This window comes from Pimephales promelas, chromosome 10, assembly GCF_988280905.1.
Source record: "Pimephales promelas chromosome 10, fPimPro1.hap1.1, whole genome shotgun sequence".
In the NCBI taxonomy this organism is placed as follows: Eukaryota; Metazoa; Chordata; class Actinopteri; order Cypriniformes; family Leuciscidae; genus Pimephales; species Pimephales promelas.
Genome location: NC_142778.1, coordinates 4958546 through 4978071, shown reverse-complemented (window position 1 = coordinate 4978071; position 19526 = coordinate 4958546). Strand labels below are relative to the sequence as shown.

General features: G+C 36.9%; 1 protein-coding gene across 1 annotated transcript; it reads right to left on the bottom strand.

Annotated features, from left to right (window-relative positions):
* Positions 1-4830: 4830 nt before the first annotated feature.
* Positions 4831-18974, bottom strand: dhx34 (DExH-box helicase 34). The gene is made up of 16 exons (XM_039647445.2): positions 18065-18974; positions 16930-17241; positions 15744-15998; positions 15012-15114; positions 13972-14189; positions 13695-13869; positions 13430-13623; positions 12009-12110; positions 11663-11929; positions 10327-10500; positions 9438-9543; positions 9239-9345; positions 6949-7230; positions 6684-6869; positions 5741-5888; positions 4831-5066 (listed from the first exon to the last, which is right to left on the bottom strand). Exons 1-16 carry the CDS (start codon positions 18752-18754, stop codon positions 4933-4935), a joined length of 3453 nt encoding a protein of 1150 aa, XP_039503379.2. The 5' UTR covers positions 18755-18974; the 3' UTR covers positions 4831-4932.
* Positions 18975-19526: the final 552 nt, after the last annotated feature.

Below are 19526 nucleotides of genomic sequence, written 5' to 3'. Positions count from 1 at the left end.
TTGTTTATTTCTGCCAATGTGCATATTTTAACATGTATGTGTCTATTAGTTTGAAAAGTAATCAATGGAAAATATTACCTGTTTATATATTTATTGAGATATTTATTCTAATTCTTTATTTATTTTTGGAGACGGGTTTTTATTTTCTGTGCTGTCTTACTTCTCTGACTTTGTGCCAATTTGCTGCTTTGAGGTGTTACATATCGTGGGTTTGTATCATTAATTAAACCCTAACTCTATATTTTAATGAAAAGTTTGCACTCTGAATCGTGTTTACATGTGTTTATGTGCATTACTACTGGGATGGCGTAACTCGTAACTCATCAGTGTTGTCATGGTGTGTTATATAGTGAATTGTGCTCCATTCAAATATCCACTTGGATTTGGACAGAATTCACGAAGAACTGTCCAGGTCATATTTCGCCCCGAAATCAACAGAAAAATTTAAGAAATTATATTCTGCATAAAGAAAACATTTTCATGACAATTCCTCCAAAACAGTAAATTAAAATCAGTATAATTCATATTTATACTACATATAACAAACCATTATGTGTGTGTGTATGTATACGCATATACACAAGTGCTGTCAAATCGATTAATCGCGATTAATCTCATCTAGCATAAAAGTTTGAAAATATATGTGTGTGTGTGTGTGTGTATAAACACACATACAGTGAGGAGAACAAGATACACTACCGATTTTGCAGGTTTTTCCACTTACAAAGCATGTAGAAGTCTGTAATTTGTATCATTGGTACTCTTCAACTGTGAGTCACGGAATCTAAAACAAAAATCCAGAAAATCACATTGTATGATTTTTAAGTAATTTATTTGCATTTTATTGCATGGCATACAGTAAGTATTTGATACATCAGAAAAGCAGACCTTAATATTTGGTACTGAAATCTTTGTTTGCAGTAACAGAGATCATGTGTTTCCTGTAGTTCTTTACCAGTTTTGTACTCACTTCAGCAGGGATTTTGGCCCACTCCTCCATACACACCTTCTCCAGATCATTCAGGTTTCGGGGCTGTCACTGGGCAATACGGACTTTCAGCTCCCTCCAAAGATTCTCTATTGGGTTCAGGTCTGGGGACTGGCTAGGCCACTCCAGGACCTTGAAATGCTTCTTACAGAGCCACTCCTTAGTTGCCCTGGCTGTGTGTTTCTGGTCGTTGTTCAGCTGGAATACCCAGCCACGACCCATCTTCAATTCTCCTGAGGGAAGGAGGTTGTTGGCCAACATCTCGCAATACATGACCCCATCCATCCTCCCTCAATACGGTGCAGTCGAACTGTCCCCTTTTTCAGAAAGGCATCCCCAAAGAATGATATTTCACCCTCCATGCTTCACGGTTGGGGTGGTATTCTCCTTCCTCCAAACACGGCGAGTGGAGTTTAGAGCAAAAAGCTCAATTTTTGTCATTAGACCACATGACCTTCTCCCATTCCTCCTCTGGATCATCCAGATGTTCATTGGCAAACTTTGGACAGGCCTGGACATGCGCTGGCTTGTGTGCTCTGCAGGATTTTAATCCATGATGGCGTAGTGTGTTACAAATGGTTTTCTTTGAGATGTGCTCCCAGTCCCAGCTCTCTACAGGTCATTGACCATTGATCACCTTCCTCATGATCATTGATGCCCCACGAGGTGAGATCTTGCATGGAGCCCCATGAACGAGGGAGATTGGCCGTCATCTTGAACTTTTTCCATTTTCTAAAGATTGCGCCACCCGTTGTTGCCTTCTCACCAAGCTGCTTGTCTATTGTCCTATAACCCAGTGGTTTTCAAAGTGGGGGCCGCGGCCCCCTGGGGGGCCGCCAGGGGGCGCTAGGGGGGCCGCAGCAAGTTGGAAGAAAAAAATGTAAGCAAAAAAAAATTATAGATTTTATAAACATTTAAAAAAAATACAAAATATATATTATAAATATTATAATGAAATAGCATTATAATAATTTGTCGCATATCTGAACATTAAACTTTTAATGCTAATCTTTTTGATTGGCTGGTACGCCATCACGTTATCTGTCAGTGTAGCCTTGGTAACAACCGCCAGTGCTCAGCTGTTCAGCTATTTAGCTGGCTAGCTCTATCAAAATGGATAGATTTTTCAAAAGGAAAAAAACCTGACGAGCCAGCTATCGAAACCTCAGATAAAAAAAAATCAGAAAACGAACTCCTGGCCGAGTAAGACTCGTAGGTATGACGCATGAAGTATATATTTACCTGCTTCACGCAGAAAAATGGACATGAGTGCCCCAAATGCGTTCTCTGCCTCGAGATCCTCTCCAACGAATGCTTAAAACCATCGAAACTTCAACGTCACCTGAACCTGAAGCACCCAGCAGAGGCCGAAAAACCAATCGACTTTTTTAAAAGAAAGGAAGAACATTTGACCAGGCAGGCAGCAACATTCGTGCAGCAAGCTACTGTCCCTGAGAGAGCCTTGAGGGCATCGTTTTTGGCTTCCTTTCACATTGCGCGAGTACTTCACATTGCGCGCGCACATTGACTACCTCATGGGATTTAAAAACTAAATTTGAGTCTCTTTCCCTCTCTAACTACTGGATTTATGTAAGAAATGACTTTCCCATCCTAGCTGAGAGTGCTCTGAAATGCCTTCTTCCTTTTGCAACCACTTATTTGTGTGAGTCGGGATTTTCAACTTTAAAAGTACTTAAAACAAAACACAGAGCACGTCTAAATAATGTGGAGAGTGACATGCGTGTTGCACTGACGGACATAAAGCCCAGGCTTTACAAACTGTGTAGGAGCCACCAGGCCCACCCATCCCATTAATATGCTCTCTCTCTCTCTCTCTCTCACACACACACACACACACACACACACACACACATATACACACACACTCTCTCTCTCTCTCACACACACACACACTCTCTCTCTCTTTCTCTCTCTCTCTCTCACACATACACACACACACACACCATCTTGTTAAGATCTTTTTCCATTCACTGACACACAGATACAATATTGAATGTTGAAATTACTGTACAAGATATGAAGATATGTGAATATTTGACATACAAATGTTATTATTTCAACACCAATAAAGGTTAATGGATGTTCACCTAGTCCTAGATGTTTTATTTATTTATTTCTACATTTGCCGTAGTATTGTCGATGGGTTCAATAACACATCATGGAAAAGGGGGGCCTTGGCCAGAACCTAGTGGTATTTGGGGGGCCTTGTCATGGAAAAGTTTGGGAACCCCTGCTATAACCCATCCCAGCCTTGTGCAGGTCTACAGTTCTATCGGATGTCCTTACACAGCTCTCTGGCCGTGGCCATTGTGGAGAGGTTGGAGTCTGTTTGAGTGTGTGGACAGGTGTCTTTTATGCAGGTAACGGGTTCAAACAGATGCTTTTTGGTAACAGCCACTAGATGGCGCTTCGGTAGCGCGGCCGCCATATCGGGGTGAAAATTCCAACTAGAGTTACTGGACAACAGCACAGATAACAGTTTTTTTGAGGTAGTTTTTTTTCTTGCATTAGTGAGTATTTCCATTGTATGCAACTTTACACTTTTACTACTATTATTAGTTACCAACAACTCCACTTGGCCTGAAATATATTTTGGACGTTTTAATGCAACAAACATGATAATCATTGATGCGCTGTGTCCGTTATCCTATGACTAATTGCCACTTTGGAGATTGGCTGTGTTTTTTTGTTTGTTTACAGCTGCTTTAACGGTCATTAATATAAGATAGTACTGCAAAAAACTGTTTACTGTAGAGCTATTCTATATTGCTGTTATATATTTATTGTCAAACATTTACATTTTAGTACAACATTTATTTGCTGAATTAATTTATTTAATTGAACTTATTTTTGTAAGTAACGTTATACGTCCCGGGAAACGGTCTATTATAACTTTATGAACTGATATCACTTTCTTACCTGTCACGCTTAATGTGGAGAGTAATGAATTAAATCCTTGAACTTCCGTGTCTCAAGTTATGTGGGGGTAAAAGCCCGGTTAAGAACTTCTTTTTAACTGCTATAAAGTTTACTGTTGTGAGTATAAATAATCACCTAGCCTAATTATTTCAACCTAAAAATGATCTCTGCACTGGACTAGATTGCCGAATGCCGATCGCTTTCACTCCAAAATGGCGGAAGCGTGGCTGGGCGGCTGGTGTTGCAATACGTTTTTTGATAGGCTACAGGTAATGAGTGGAGAACAGGAGGGCTTCTTAAAGAGAAACTAACAGGTCTGTGAGAAACGGAATTATTACTGGTTGGTAGGAGATCAAATACTTATGTCATGCAATAAAATGCAAATGAATTACTTAAAAATCATACAATGTGATTTTCTAGATTTTTGTTTTAGATTCCGTGACTCACAGTTGAAGAGTACCTATGATTACAGACTTCTACATGCTTTGTAAGTGGGAAAACCTGCAAAATCAGCAGTGTATCAAATACTTGTTCTCCCCACTGTACATGGACATACTAGTGGTGTCAAATCGATTAATCGCACCTAGCATAAAAGTTTGTATATAATGTGTGTGTGTGTGTGTACAAACTCACATATTTACAGTATATATTGACAAAATTTCAATGTTAGATGCAATTAATCATGATTAATCGTGATATAACAGCATTGAAAATATTTGAAAACATGTATTGAAATAAGAGAAAATTCCTGACAGTTCTGTCAGATATTTCTACAATAATCACTGTGACCAATAGGCCAATTTTCAGTACGCACTACGCACATCAACAAGGGGCTGCATCAGTCAGTGTAATGCAATTCCAGGACCAAGTACACTAGATTAAAAACAAGTAGAAGAATTACATCAAGAGAATTTTGACATTTATTTAAAAATGTGGCGGATTGATTCAAAAGACAGAGGAGCCGGATGGACAGAGAAGGTCTGAAAGTCTGAGCATGTATGAGCTCAGGACAGGTGCTGGCGTTTGTGTTTGAGGATCTCAGTTGAGGTGAGTTTCAGGTCTTTATTACAGATATCACAGTGATAGACCCTGGTCAGACCTGATGAAGACGATGAGGATGCTGTTACACTTTCAGGCTCTGTGAAAACAAAGAAAAAGCATTTATTCTGTAGAACTGATTAGTGATACTGAAAATCTAGTGCACTTACTAAAATAAATGATGAAAATATTATTGATATGACTCGAGAAGATAAGTGTAGACATACACTTTTGTGTGTGTGTGTGTATATATATATATATATATATATATTTATATAATTTTATTTAATATATAATATTTTCAATTAGTTTTTAAGTTAAAGTTGTAATAATTTTGTTTTGTTGTCATTTCTATTATTATTTTTTTATTTTAATTTCAGGTTTAGTTTTAGTTATGTTAGTGCATGAGAAATGTTTCCTTGGCAACTTGGTGAAATAAAATAAGTTGAATTATTTTATTTTATATCAGATAAAATGTTTTGTTTAAGTCAAGTAGCTTACCTTTTACTTCTGGCAATTGTATTTAGACTTCAAAATTCATAAAGGTTGTTTGGAAAGGAAAATGATCATCATGAACAATACGTGTAAGATTCATAAACCTTTGCAGCTTATTTTCTGCAATAATCCTAAAGCCAATACAAAAATCCTATTGGGTTTCTGCAAACATCAAGAGTGGGCCTACAACAATGCATCATGACTGCAGGACTCAAGTAAGACATCGAAGTCTTTACACAAAAGCTGGTTCATAAGAGGAAATGATTGATAAGTGCTCACCTGCTTCCTCCTCAGGCTGCTGTTCCTCTGGTGGCCTGCAGGAGACCTCATGTTGCATGCGCTCCAAGGGCGTCAGGGGCATATAAAGGTCACAGTGAGGGCAGCTCCAAAAACTGCGTAAACATTCACTGTACAAGTCCTTAGAGTCCTACATGACACACATTAAAAAGATAGGAAGTGCTGGCGTTAAAGGACTGTGAGAAAGAGAAGGTTTCAGGAACCACACATTCAGGAAAGCATAGAAGCTCGTTTCTGCCATAAAAAAGGTCATTGTAACTTCTCACAAACTGATTTTTTTCCCTCTAACAACTACAAGCATATAGACCACAATTTTGACTTTTTGGGGAATTCTGAGTTCACATCTCAAAACTGACATTTTTTGGAATTCTGAATTCACATCTCACAATTTTGACATTTTTGGGAATTCTGAGTTCACATCTCACAATTTTGACATTTTTGAGATCTCTGATTTCACATCTCACAATTGTGACTTTTTTGGGGGGGAATTCGGAGTTCACATCTCGCAATTCTGACATTTTTGGGATTTCTGAGTTCACATCTCACAATTTTGACATTTTTGAGATCTCTGAATTCACATCTCACAATTGTGACTTTTTTGGGGGGGAATTCGGAGTTCACATCTCACAATTTTGACATTATTTTGAGAATTCTGAGTTCACATCTCACAATTTTGACATTTTTTGAGAATTCTGACTTCACATCTCACAATTTTGACATTTTGGGGAATTCTGAGTTCACATCTCACAATTTTGACATTTTTGAGTTTACATCTCACAATTTTGACTTTTCTCAAAATTCTGAGTTTACATTGTGAGATAAAAACTTAAAATACTTTTATTATTTTTATTACTTTTATTATATTTTATTACCCTAAATATTTTTCCCGTGGTGGACACAAACTTCCATAGGAAAGAACACTTACACCCAGACAGTTGTAAGTGAAGTAGCTGCACAAACGCAGGCCTCCTTTAACCGCATCTGGCTCCGCCTTCATGCCAGGGAACAGAGAGCCGAGAGCTGAAGCAGAAGAAAGATCCGGATCCTTCTGGGGTCCGATGTACAGGTTCTGAGACTGCAGCCCTGCCAGACGCCTCAGACTGTAACTAACCTATGAGAGAAAGTCACGTGACTTCATGTGTGTTTGACCCAGATTGAACACAGATCTATTGTTATGTTTGCCTCGCTACCTCAGTATAGAGGAGAAACCGCACAAGTCCCTCACAGAGCTTTTCCAGTTCTCTGCGGGAAACTCTGGGCCCACTCAGGCCGAGTCCAGCGTGGCTACCCGGGCCGCCCTGCCCGAGCTGAGCCTGAAGCTGTCTCTCCCACTCCCCCCGCAGAGTGAGGGCCGAGGAGAGCACTTTCATGGCCCCGGCCCCGTCAGTCAAGCCCAGCTCCAGCCAGCCGTCCACCACCACACGCGTGCAGTCCGCGTTAGTGTCCACAGAGTTGGCCACCAGCAAAAGAGCCTACAGGAGAGAGGTCGACGACAAACAAGTGTTCAAGACGAAGAAAAGGAAAAATCTAGTTTAGAAAGTTTAGAACAATACTTTTCAAAAGTGTGGCGTTGGTAATATTTCAAAAAAAGTCTCTTATCATTTTTGTGGAAAATCATTTTTTTCACGATTTTTTGATGAATAGAAAGCACTTATTTCAAATGGAAATCTTTTTTAACATCATAACTTTTTTAATCTTTTTTAACATCATAACACCCTTTAACTGTCACTGTCCCGGTACCGGGACGGCTAAATTTACTTCACTATATTTCTATTAAATCTTAATCTAATTATGACTAATTATATATCGTTGGAAAGGTCTAAGACTTCTAAATAGATATTCTACCCCTGTTTTGTGTTACAAATTATGTAGGAAGAGTAATTGATAAATATATGACAAGAGTGCACCTCAAAAAATCTGCGTCATAACAGGAGGTCTGACCTTTGTCACAAAAAGTCAATGCACCCACTTTTAATCATTGAAACTTCTGTTTTTATGCTAAAAGTTCACAATAAAACGTATAATCTAGTATTTTTCAATAAAAAATAAAAAATTATAGTATAATATTATCCTCTAAAAATTATAATATATATATATATACAGTATATTATCCTCTAAAATATAATATTATTTTTCGCCTTTTTTATTTTATCACATATTTTAGTACTTATCATAAATTAGGTATCATTTGAAAGCTTATAAACTCAGAAATCATCCTGTGAAAACCTTTTTATAATTGAACGTTGTGTTACCATAGAAACGGTACTTATTTTATCAGGCTCCTCCCCTTTTGGGCACCATTATATTTCATAATTTATGATCAAAACCTTTTCTAATCTTAACAAAACACATATTGTCAGAAAGGTCTGAGTCTCAAGGTTCCAAATTTTGTGACAGAACTGATATTTGGACAGAAATGTATTCATTTGTTAACTAAATTCAATGGAATTCAATGGCACCCGGTGGCTATTTTTGGTACTAAACAAAATCTCATGGGAACTTGAATTTTCGTGATATCAACTTCAAATTTGGAACATAACTTAGTTAGATTTATGGATTTGATTTTATAGTAATTTTATAGTCAAAAATATTTTGTAAAATGTATATTTTACATAAAATAAAAATATATAGTACAGTATATTTGATTTACTGTAAATTTAAACTTCCATAACTGTTTCATACTTTAATTTTTTTAAGTGTTTTCACTTCATCAATAATCTGCTGAGTATTTTCTTTAAAACAAGACCAAACTTGGGTATAATATTCCAAAGCATTCTTTAATTACAACCATTTAAGTTTGAATAGTGCATTTTAACCCCCATTCTCAAGCTAAGGGGTTCAATTTAATGCATCCTTGCAATAACAGTTCTTTAAAAATCCTTACTGACTCCAAACTTAGAAATGATAATGTACTCTTTAGATTTTTCTTGGTTTTGAAAACTATTGGTAATGGTAACTATAGCATTTTCAGGTTTAAATTTAATAATTATAAAAATGTTGTGAGGCCATCAAGTAATAAAAAAAAAGAAAAAAATTCCTCACACATTGAATATATGTGTACACATTTGAATAATTATTCTCAAAAAAGTTAATACATTTTTCAGGGTAATTTTTAAGATTTTTAACTCATAAACATCATTCATTTTTAGAGGAGTTGCACCACTTGACATTTTACAACCTTTCCTAACCTTGCCTTCTCATGAAAAGGTAAAATGATCTGATATTTTAAGAGACTTATTGACAGTCATGAGGATCCTCTCTGATATTTTTTATATTTACATAATTCCTTTACTGAAGTGTTAAAAATACAAGCAACTTGTGAATGCACTGTGGAAGTAAGCTACATATTTTCTGTGAATGTGTGAGACTCTGATTAAAGCAGATGAGACCGGAAGTACATTCAATTTACAAATGGTCACGTTTACTCTTATGTTAATAATAAGGGAGGAAATGTTTATAATTCTCTCAGTGTTTACTGACCTGTAGGGCTGGAATCCGCACACAGTTTGAGACGTAAGGCTTGTTTGTTTCTAGCAGAGTAACAAAAGCCAGTAACTGATGCCTATTGCTCTGCCCTTTATCCGCACCTACAAGAATGAGAATGTAAGAGTGCCACAGTGAAAAAGAGGAGCGCTTCAGTCACGATGCTTTATGTCTTATTGAAAAAAGGAGTGTGTACCAAACTCGCTGGACTCGTGCTCGGGGACATGCAGAACTTCAGGGTCAATGGCAAACACGCTGGTTGGGTGGATCACAACACCTTGTTTATTACGTGTGTGGAACACCTAACACACACACACACACACACAAAAGTTAACTGTACAAGCTGATATTAATATGCATATAAAAGTGCCACTATTATGCTATTTTCTGCTCCCAATTTTGTCCCACGAGAGCTTTAAATGCATTCAAGGTCAAAAAACACTTACATTTTCTCATAATAATGATGGTTAGATCTCTCTAAACCCCTCGTTTCTGAGCGCCTACTCTGCTCTGATTGGTCAGATGGCCCAGTCTGTTGTGATTGGGTACTCTGCTCTGATTGGTCAGATGGCCCAGTCTGTTGTGATTGGGTACTCTGCTCTGATTGGTCAGATGGCCCAGTCTGTTGTGATTGGGTACTCTGCTCTGATTGGTCAGATGGCCCAGTCTGTTGTGATTGGTTACTCTATCTGAATTACAATATCTGAACTTCAGCTCCTGATCTTCCTCAGCGCTTGCATACACAGTGATACGAACAGTAACGATGACACCTATTTCTCCTCATCAATCCTAGCCAGAGTCCTCATCCTTCGGAAATGCAGCAAAGTGGAATTGCTTTCACTGCGCAGAAAACAATAGGCTGGCATTATGCAAATGTATTAGCCTATGTAGGTTCGAGCAGGAAGTAAGTCTTGAAAAACTGAAGACTCGTTTCAGAATTAGTTCCTTCTTTAGGTGGATAACTCCATTTGTCGTGAACTTAGATCTTTGCAGATCATTCACAAACAGCCTTATTATACAGTACATGAAAGGGAATATCCAAAAAAAGCAGAATAGCTGCACTTCAATGTGTGTTTAGCCGTTACCTGCTCTGAGTCTTTGCGTGTAGCGTTGTGCTCATCTGGCATGGCGAGCTGTGGGTAAAGACCTCGACACAGCACCAGTTTGAGCAGAGCCTGCTGACGGGATGACAGAGCTGCACTGGCATATGCGGCTTCCTGTAGCTCATTAACATTGTGACGCAACTTGAACTTGACTTCCTATAAGAGCCAGACAACCAATAAGAATACAGAGAAAGTGTACAGAATGAGGGAATCTCACAAAGCCTGGGACATATTTTACCTCAAAATAGATAAAAAAATAAATGAAACTTATTTTTAAATCCAATATTAAGCCTATTGACATTATTTAAACATTTCAGCAATTTTGTCATTACTGTACGGAAGCAAATTGCATTCACTCTGTTTTTCTGAATTAACGAGTTTATGATCTAAGAATTATGTATTGAGGCCCTGAACAGCAACGTAAAAAAAGAGCATTTTGAGATTAAAGTCGAAATACAAGTCTGAACATTTCGACCTCAATCTCGAAGCGTTTCGACTCCAATCTCGAAGCGTTTCAACTTCAATTTCGAAGCGTTTCGACCTCAATCTCGTTTTTTTAACCGTTTTTTTTTTTACTGTTGCGGTTCAGGTCTTCCGGAATTATGAGATATATTTTTCTTGAAATTTTTTTATGAATTAATCAGTTATATCTCATAATTTTTTAATTCAGAAAAACAGAGAAAATACTTTTTCCATGAAAAATTTTCTCGTAATTCTGAGATAATTACCTGATAAATTCAGAAAAATAGAGTAGATTTTGTTTCCTCAAGTGAATGCAATATGCTTCCATACTACTGTAAAGTGAATCAGTGTAATTTAGTATCATTGAGATACTACTATAGTTTGTATTAATATTTTGAATTCATTTCATATTTCCAGTTTTTTTGTTCATTCAAGTTGAAGTTTTAGTATTTTTTTATTTATGGTTTTAGTTTCAGTTATACTGTATCCCTGATGTGAAAAATTCCAATCTTATAACAGTACTGAAAATAATGATATTTATTTATCATTCAAAAGTTTGGGGTCATCAAAGCAGCAATTATTTGATCAAAAATACAGTAAAAACAGTAGAATTATATATCATTTTTTTAAGGATTATTTGATGAATAGAAAGTTAAAAGAACAGACATTTTATATAATGTCTGTCAAACATTTTAATCAATTTAATGCATCCTCGTTAAATAAAGGATTAATATCTTTGAAAAACAAAAATCGTACTGACCCCAAAAGTTAACGGTAATGTACATTAAATTAAGAATGTGTGGAATCTTTGCTTTCTTTTCCCCACATGCTCTAAAATGTGAATCATCTGAGGCACCTGTATGTCCACGGTCTGTTCAGGACCATCTTTCCTCTTCTTGCTTGAGCTCGCTCCCTCTCCATCAGATCCAGACGAGGCGTCTCCCTCCAGCCCTTCCTCCAGGCGGAGAACCTTCCTCTTGGTGTTCTCCTGGAGCTCATGGTCTCGTTTCAGCTGGTGGAGCTTCTGCCTCTCCGTGAGTCTCTCTCTGCGCCGGGCTCGGTCCTGCGGCTGCGTCCTGCTGTCCGTGTGATCCTCCAGAAGACCATGAGTCCGCAGCAGCTCCTGTGAGGAACCAGGTGACACACGATTAAGATCAGTCACAGCTGTTGGAAAGTCATGGAGATATGGAGCTGCTGCTGACTTTGAACTGTCGTCTGAGGTTGACCATCTCGTAAAGCCTCTGTTCCTCCAGTCCTCTCCTTCTGCACCACTTCCTGGAGCCGCCTCCTCTTTCTGCTTTCACCTGTTGATGCATATTAGCCAATATTACTCATTTCTCAATATTACTTAATTTCATGAAACAATTTATTAACACTGTTAAATTGTTAATAACCTTTAGCAATATCAAAATGAATCTCCACTTTTTTATACTGAGCATGATCCTTGTGGTGCCTTGAAATGACTGATTTCATTTGTAATTTACTTAGACAATAGTGTACAATTTTCTATTGTCCAAATACATTCCAAAGTAAAAACTCATGACTTTTTACATCACAATTCTGACTTTTATTCTTGTAATTTTGATTACGCATCTATGACTTACTTTCTCAGAGTTTATATTTTGCAATTCAGACTTTCTTTCTCAGAATTGAGAGTTTATAACAAAATTCGGACTTTATTTTTAAGTTAAAGGGATAGTTCACTTTGAAATTAATTTTTGGTATGTTTTATCTTACCTCAAGGGCATCCAGGATGTAGGTGTCTTTGTTTCCGCAGTAGTTTCAATTTTGATATTTTTAGGTCAAACCGTTCTTGTCTGTCAGTCATATAATGGAGGTCTATGGTCACCACCTCAAAGAGCATGCACAGAGAAGTCCAAATTAAACATGATTTAATGACTCGTAAATGCAAGTACACATTAATGGCTGTATTTACCTCTTGTAAGTCAACCACAGCCACAAAGCGCCCGTGCCAACAGATCACTTGGACGTGGCTGTGCTAACAAGAGGTAAAAACGATATAAATACTGTTCGTTTTCTCACACAAACCGCCTGTTTCGTGTCTCAGGCCATCAATGTGTACTTACATTTATGAGTCATTAAATCTGGTCTGCATGAGGTGGTGACCATAGACCTGCATTATATGACTGACAGACACGAACGGTTTGACCTAAAAATATCAAAATTGAAAACACTGCGGAAATAAAGACACCTACATCTTGGATGCCCTTGAAGTAAGCTAAAACATACCAAAAATTGATTTCAAAGTGAACTATGCCTTTAACATCTCGCAACTCTTTGACTTTTTCATATATAATGTCATGGACCGAAAAAATCTGCCTGTATCATGAAATACATATTTCCGTCAAGAAATGTTTTGGTACGTATTAATATTAAATCACAAAATCAAATATTACACTCACAAAAGGAAGGAATATTTCATTCACTAAAAGCATTCCTTCTCTAAATATACTTCATTTTTTATTGAATAGAGATGTGTGTACAAACAATTGGTAAAGAAGTTTTTTTACATATATAAATCACGTCAGGTTCAGTCCTGTAATGTTCGTGCAGGTTTCCAACACTGCTCCACAATAAAGCAGGCAGAAGGGCCGAGACTGACCTGCACCCAGGCGTTAAAGGTGTTCATCAGTGTAAAGGGGTCGCCCTGGTTGCTGTTCAGGGGCTGGCGAGCGGTGGAGCAGTCAGGATTGTGCTGAGCACTGCGCAGAAATGGAGACTGGACACTCAGAGCAGCGGCAACCGTCAGCACCGGCTCCACCAGTTTGAAGACGGATCCCAAAACCAACATTTTTCCTGGACAAACACAAGTAGGAGCCATCAATACTGTAGCAAGCTCAGCTAAACGGCAGCTGAAGGTTCCTTACCAATGACCACATCCACAGGCAGTTGAGCCAGCAGCCTGCCGATGGAGGAGAGCTCCCCGTGTTCGTCTAGCGCCCCCTGTTCTCTCAGATATGTCACTGCAGTCTGAATACTGGAAGCGGGAGGAGGGTCTATGAAGGAAAAAGTGCGAGGGTCACCCAGACCCATGCTCATCATCTGCACAAACACATTTGCAATATGCTTTAGTCCAGCGTCTCACCCAATTAATATAGTTATCAGAGAACTTTACAAGTTTTTTTTAATGATGTGAGCGAGCACCTGTAAGATGAGGGAGTCCAGCGCCACCCTGTGGATCTCAGGAACAGGATATGGGGCAAAAGCATCGTAATCAGATTCAGCGTAGAGTCGGTAACACACTCCCGGCCCGGTTCTGCCAGCGCGGCCTTTCCTCTGTTCAGAACTGGCCCTGCTGATCCAGAACTCCTGAAGTCTCTGCATCTTGGCCTTTGGGTCAAAACTCATTTCTTTCACTTTTCCTGTTATAAAAAACATCAAAGACAAAAAAAATGTTTTTGGAAAGGGCAATCATATAAAAAATTGGTGACTAGGGCTGTAAAACGATTAATCGTGATTAATCGCATCCAAAATAAAAGTTTGTGTGTAGTGTGTATAATTATTTTGTATATATAAATACACACACATTTGCATGTATATACTTTATACAAAATTAATATTATACATAAATATTGATATATTAATAACACATTTTTCATAAATATACACATTCATATGTGTGTATTTTTATATACAAAATAATTATACACATTACACACACATATATTATGTAAACACAAACTTTTATTTTGGATGCGATTAATCACGATCAAACTAAATTTTACTTATTTAATTTCAATTTTAAATAAAAATGCTTTTTGTCCCAAAACTCTAAAATCATAAAATAAATGAAACGTGAAATTCATTAAATATTTTAAAAACAGGAAAAAAGAGTCTCATAAAATATTTTCATTTAAATAAAATAAAATATTCATGAAATAAATAAAATTAGAAAATTATCTTAAAAATAGCGTTTCATCATTTTTTTTCATTTAATTTTAAATCAAATACTTTTGTTGTAAAACTCTAAAATCATAAAATGAATGAAATGAGAGAAATAGGTTCTTCTAATGAATTGTTTTTGATTCATATTTTAAATAAAATATACTGTATATGTTTTGCCCTACAACAATAACATCCCGAAATGAATAAAACTGTGAAAAACGATTAAAAATCTTTAAAACATAGAAAATAGGAAAACATTAGTGCAGGTTCCACTTCTTCCACCAATCTGAATGCATTACCTGAATCAACGACAAAGCGCACTCCATCTATAGTGACCGAGGTCTCAGCAATATTGGTAGAAATGATGCATTTTCTCACACCCGGGGGGGAAATGTCAAACACCTGAGGGTCACAGTTCATCGAGAAATTACTTCAAGCTAATATACTGACATATTTTTTTATATGTACACTATGGTTAATAAAAAGTTTGGGTATGTTTTTGAAAGACTTTGCTCGTTCGCTCAGCAAGGCTCTTTTCATATTTGAGAAAAAAATACACAAAATAAAACAGTAACATGATTACAATTTAAACATAATTGTTTTCTATATTAATATATTTTAAAATGTAATTTATTCCTGTGATGTTACAGCATCATTACTCCAGTCTTCAGTGTCACATGATCCTTCAGAAATCATTACAATAATGCTGATTTGCTGCTCAAGACACATTTCTGATTATCTTATTTTTGTGGAAACCTTGATACATTTATTTTCAGGATACGTTGATGAATAGAAAGTTAAAAGAATATAATTTCTTAAAAAAAAAAAGATTACTTTTTTTACTGTCACTTTTGATCAATTTAATGGATCCTTGCTGAATAAAACTAATAATTTTGAATGGTAGTCTATAGCTAAATAAATAGGCTAATCATTTTCCAACTAATAAAAAGAAGCAGAAATGACAATCACAGTTTTAAAGCGATGTATAAAGAACATGATGTATGACAGTGTTGGGTCTGTCCTGAATGAACCTTATCCTGCTGAGCCAATGAGAGCGTGCTGTGCAGAGGGAGGACGATCCAGCGCTGTGTGTGCGTGGCGTACGCCTGGCAGGCCTCCTGGATGGTGGAAATCTCAGCCACTCCGCTGAGGAACAGGAGCAGGTCACCTCTCTCCTCCGGGGGGTAGCGCTGGTCAATGCCCTGCAGCACACGCAGGTACGGCCGCGGGTCCAGCTTCTCAGAGCGGGACGCCTGCTCTTCTGAAGGAATGGGCTGGTAGATCACCTACAGCACAGGAGAAATTTGTATATATTTCAATAAAATAAATCAATAAAATTCATACAATAAATGAATCTTGAAAATGACTAAATATTTTAAAAACAGAAAATAGGGTCTAATACATTTTTTGATTTTATTTACATTTTAAATAAAATACTTTTTGTCCTAAATAAAACTCTAAAATCATAAAATAAGTTAAACCTGTAAATGATTAAATATATAAAAAATAAAAAATAAAATAGGGTCTAATACATTTTATTGAGTAAATTTTAATTAATTCTAAAACATTAAAATCATAAAATGAATGAAACTGTAAAATGATTAAATATTTTAAAAACAGAAAATAGGGTCTAATACCTTTTATATTGATTTAATTTTAAATAAATATTTTTTGTCCTAAAACATACTTGTATGCATTTAAAAACATACATTAGGGTCTCAACATTTTTTGTTGATTTTATTACAATTTTAAATAAAATACTTTTTGTTCTAAAACTCTAATATCATAAAAGGAATTAAACTTGTAAATGATTAAATACATAAAAAATAAAATAGAAAATAGGGTCTTGTTGATTTAATTTTAATTAATTCTAAAACTCTAAAATCATAAACTGTAAAATTATTAAATAAAAAAAAAAGAAAATAGGATCATAACCTTTTTCGATTTTATTAAGATTTTAAATAAAATGTATATATTTTTGCCCTAAAACGATAAAATCAAGAAATGAATGAAACTGTAAAATGATTAAATATTTTTTTAAAAAGAGAAAAACGAATCATAACATTTTTTTAATTTAATTTTAAATAAAATATATATTTTTGCCCTAAAACAATAAAATCAAGAAATTAATGAAACTGAACAATTATTAAATATTTTAAAGAACATCATTAGTATTTTAACACTGTATTTTAACAGCAAGTAGTTTTGAGAGCTCACCTGAATGGGGAAGAGTCTGCCTGGCACCTGCAGAACTGGTGCGTCGCTGAAGTAGCTGGAGAAGAGTTTGATGTTGATGGTGGCCGACATGAGGACCAGCCGCAGGTCTGTGCGCAGGGCCAGGAGGGAACGTAGCACTCCCAGCAGGAAATCACAATGCAGGTGTCTCTCGTGCACCTCGTCCACGATCAGCACCTGGTACTGGCCCAGGGAAGCGTCCTGCTGGATCTGCCGGAGCAGGAGACCCTCGGTCATGAACAGGAGTTTGGTCGCTGTGGTGCGGCTGGTCTCAAAGCGGATCTGGTACCCAACCTGGAGAACATGCAAGACAAAAATGTTTTTGCAATCCATTCACAAGAGCTAACGCTGCTGCGATTCTTTAACTCACAACGTTCGCATTTTGCATAGATTTTCTTCCTTCTTGTCATGCATTGTGAGGCATTCTTAGACTTTGAAAGTTACTATATGTAATTATAATAGTAATAACAATAATGTTACAATTATTTACAGAATCACAATAAAAAAAGAAATGGAAGTAGTTACCAGTATATACTTATATATACTGTATATACACACACACACATATATATATATATATATATATATATATATATAAACTACTTCAAATTTTTTTGTATTGTGATGCTAATGATTATATATCTGCAATTTATAATCGAAATGCAATCGAAATTATTCAACCCCCATTGTAAATTAGGTTTATTGACATAATTTACTTTCAGCTGTTTGTAATTAACTAATCAGACAAAAGAAACTTAAATATTTCAACTGGCTTCCCCAAATTCAATGAATTTTTCAAAACCCTGAATAAAATTCCCTCACAACAGCACACATGCAAAACAGGTGTTGTCTCAAGCGCACATGGTGCAAATAATCAAGGGCTTCATCAGTTGCACCAGGTGTGCTTGAGCTAGAACACGTTTCACATGTGCAGCCGTGTGTGTTGCATTACAGTTATGCACATTTTGATCCCAAACTCTTATTTCCATGCTAAAAAAAGTCATTTTTCTCACAGTATAAAAAATCCTCCTGATCAAGCATAACTGTTTTTGATTTATTTAAAAGTCTTACAGATAAATAATAATATGTCTAATTATGTTGCGAAACATCTTTGTACCTTGGAGCCGTACTGGTTGAGGCTCTCAAAGCTGACTCTCTTGGCCAGTGAGATGCAGGCGATGCGGCGCGGTTGAGTACAAGCGATGTGGTTGAACCCTGAAGCCATCAGATACTGGGGCACCTGTGTGGACTTCCCACACCCCGTGTCTCCAGCCACCACCACCACAGGATGAGTCCTCACCATCTCCACTATCCTGTCTCGGTACTGGAAGATGGGGAGGCTCTTCTGCTCCCTCCTTAACTTGGAGAGCTTGTTGAAGCTTTGCTTCTGGTTGAAATCGAGGAAATGGAGAAGGGCGAGACGGCACTCTGCGATCTCCTGTCTGCCGGGACCCGAGCTCTCCCTGCGCCTCCTGTGCTCAGATACTCCCAGGCGCTCCTCGATGTCCTTGGAGCACACGGAGATGTTGATCCTATATCGGGCATCATACTCCTTTGGAAGCCCTAGATCCACAGATCCAGACTTCTTTCTGGCTTTTCCCTCGTGTGATTCTTGCCCGCTGGATTTTGATGCTGATATCTCTTTCTTGGTTTTGAATCTCTGGAAGCGCTCGAAGAAGGTCCAGAACTCCTTGTGTTCAGTTCTGCCCGTCTGGATGTAGTCATGCTGGCGGAAAAACACCTCGTCCAGCTGGGCTCGACACTGAGGACTGTCCCAGTCCCAGCTCTTCTCTCGCTCATGGGACATTTTTAATATTAGTGTAAACCAAACATCCCCTTTTCAGGAGGCTTTTCAACTATTCAAATACTCATACATGTCTCTATTAACTTCACATTATCATTGATAATATTTGTCGTGATTATTATAGTCCCCTCAGATATTATAAAGCACATACGTAAGATCCATTTTTGTTAAGTTTACGCTTCTCGAAACGGAGCAACACCGGAGAGATAACTTGAAGGGACCGTTTCTGGTACGCCTGTGTTTACAGACCGGATAGTGCGAAACACCAGTAAATAGTTCCTACATCAATAGATCAGAAGCGTGCGTGTTGAATAATTCTCTTTTAATCTAAAACGATTTGAAAACACTGTTTTTGTATTCATGTATAATTATACATGCAGTTTTAAGACCTGAAAGACTGCGAAATTGGATCACACTGCAGAAGCATTTAAATAAACTGGGGGGAAACATAATATAAAGGTAATGAAATGGGGAAACATAATATAAAGGTAATGAAATGGTTGACAGTTGCAGTTTCTGCATTTGAAGTAACTGTATATAAAAGTGTATAACAAATGTGTCAATTCATGGGTAGTTCAGTAATTCGCTGTTAAACACCACTTGTCAAAGATACAAACAGTATGTACTATCAATCATCTTCATTTAAAGTTATCATTAAAAAAACTCACTGAAATTTGTAATTGTGGAACACGACTGTTGCTCTTATAGTGAATGTTTTACACATATTTCACACTGTATTAACCAGATACACATTTTATTTGTAAATCGTTGCTAT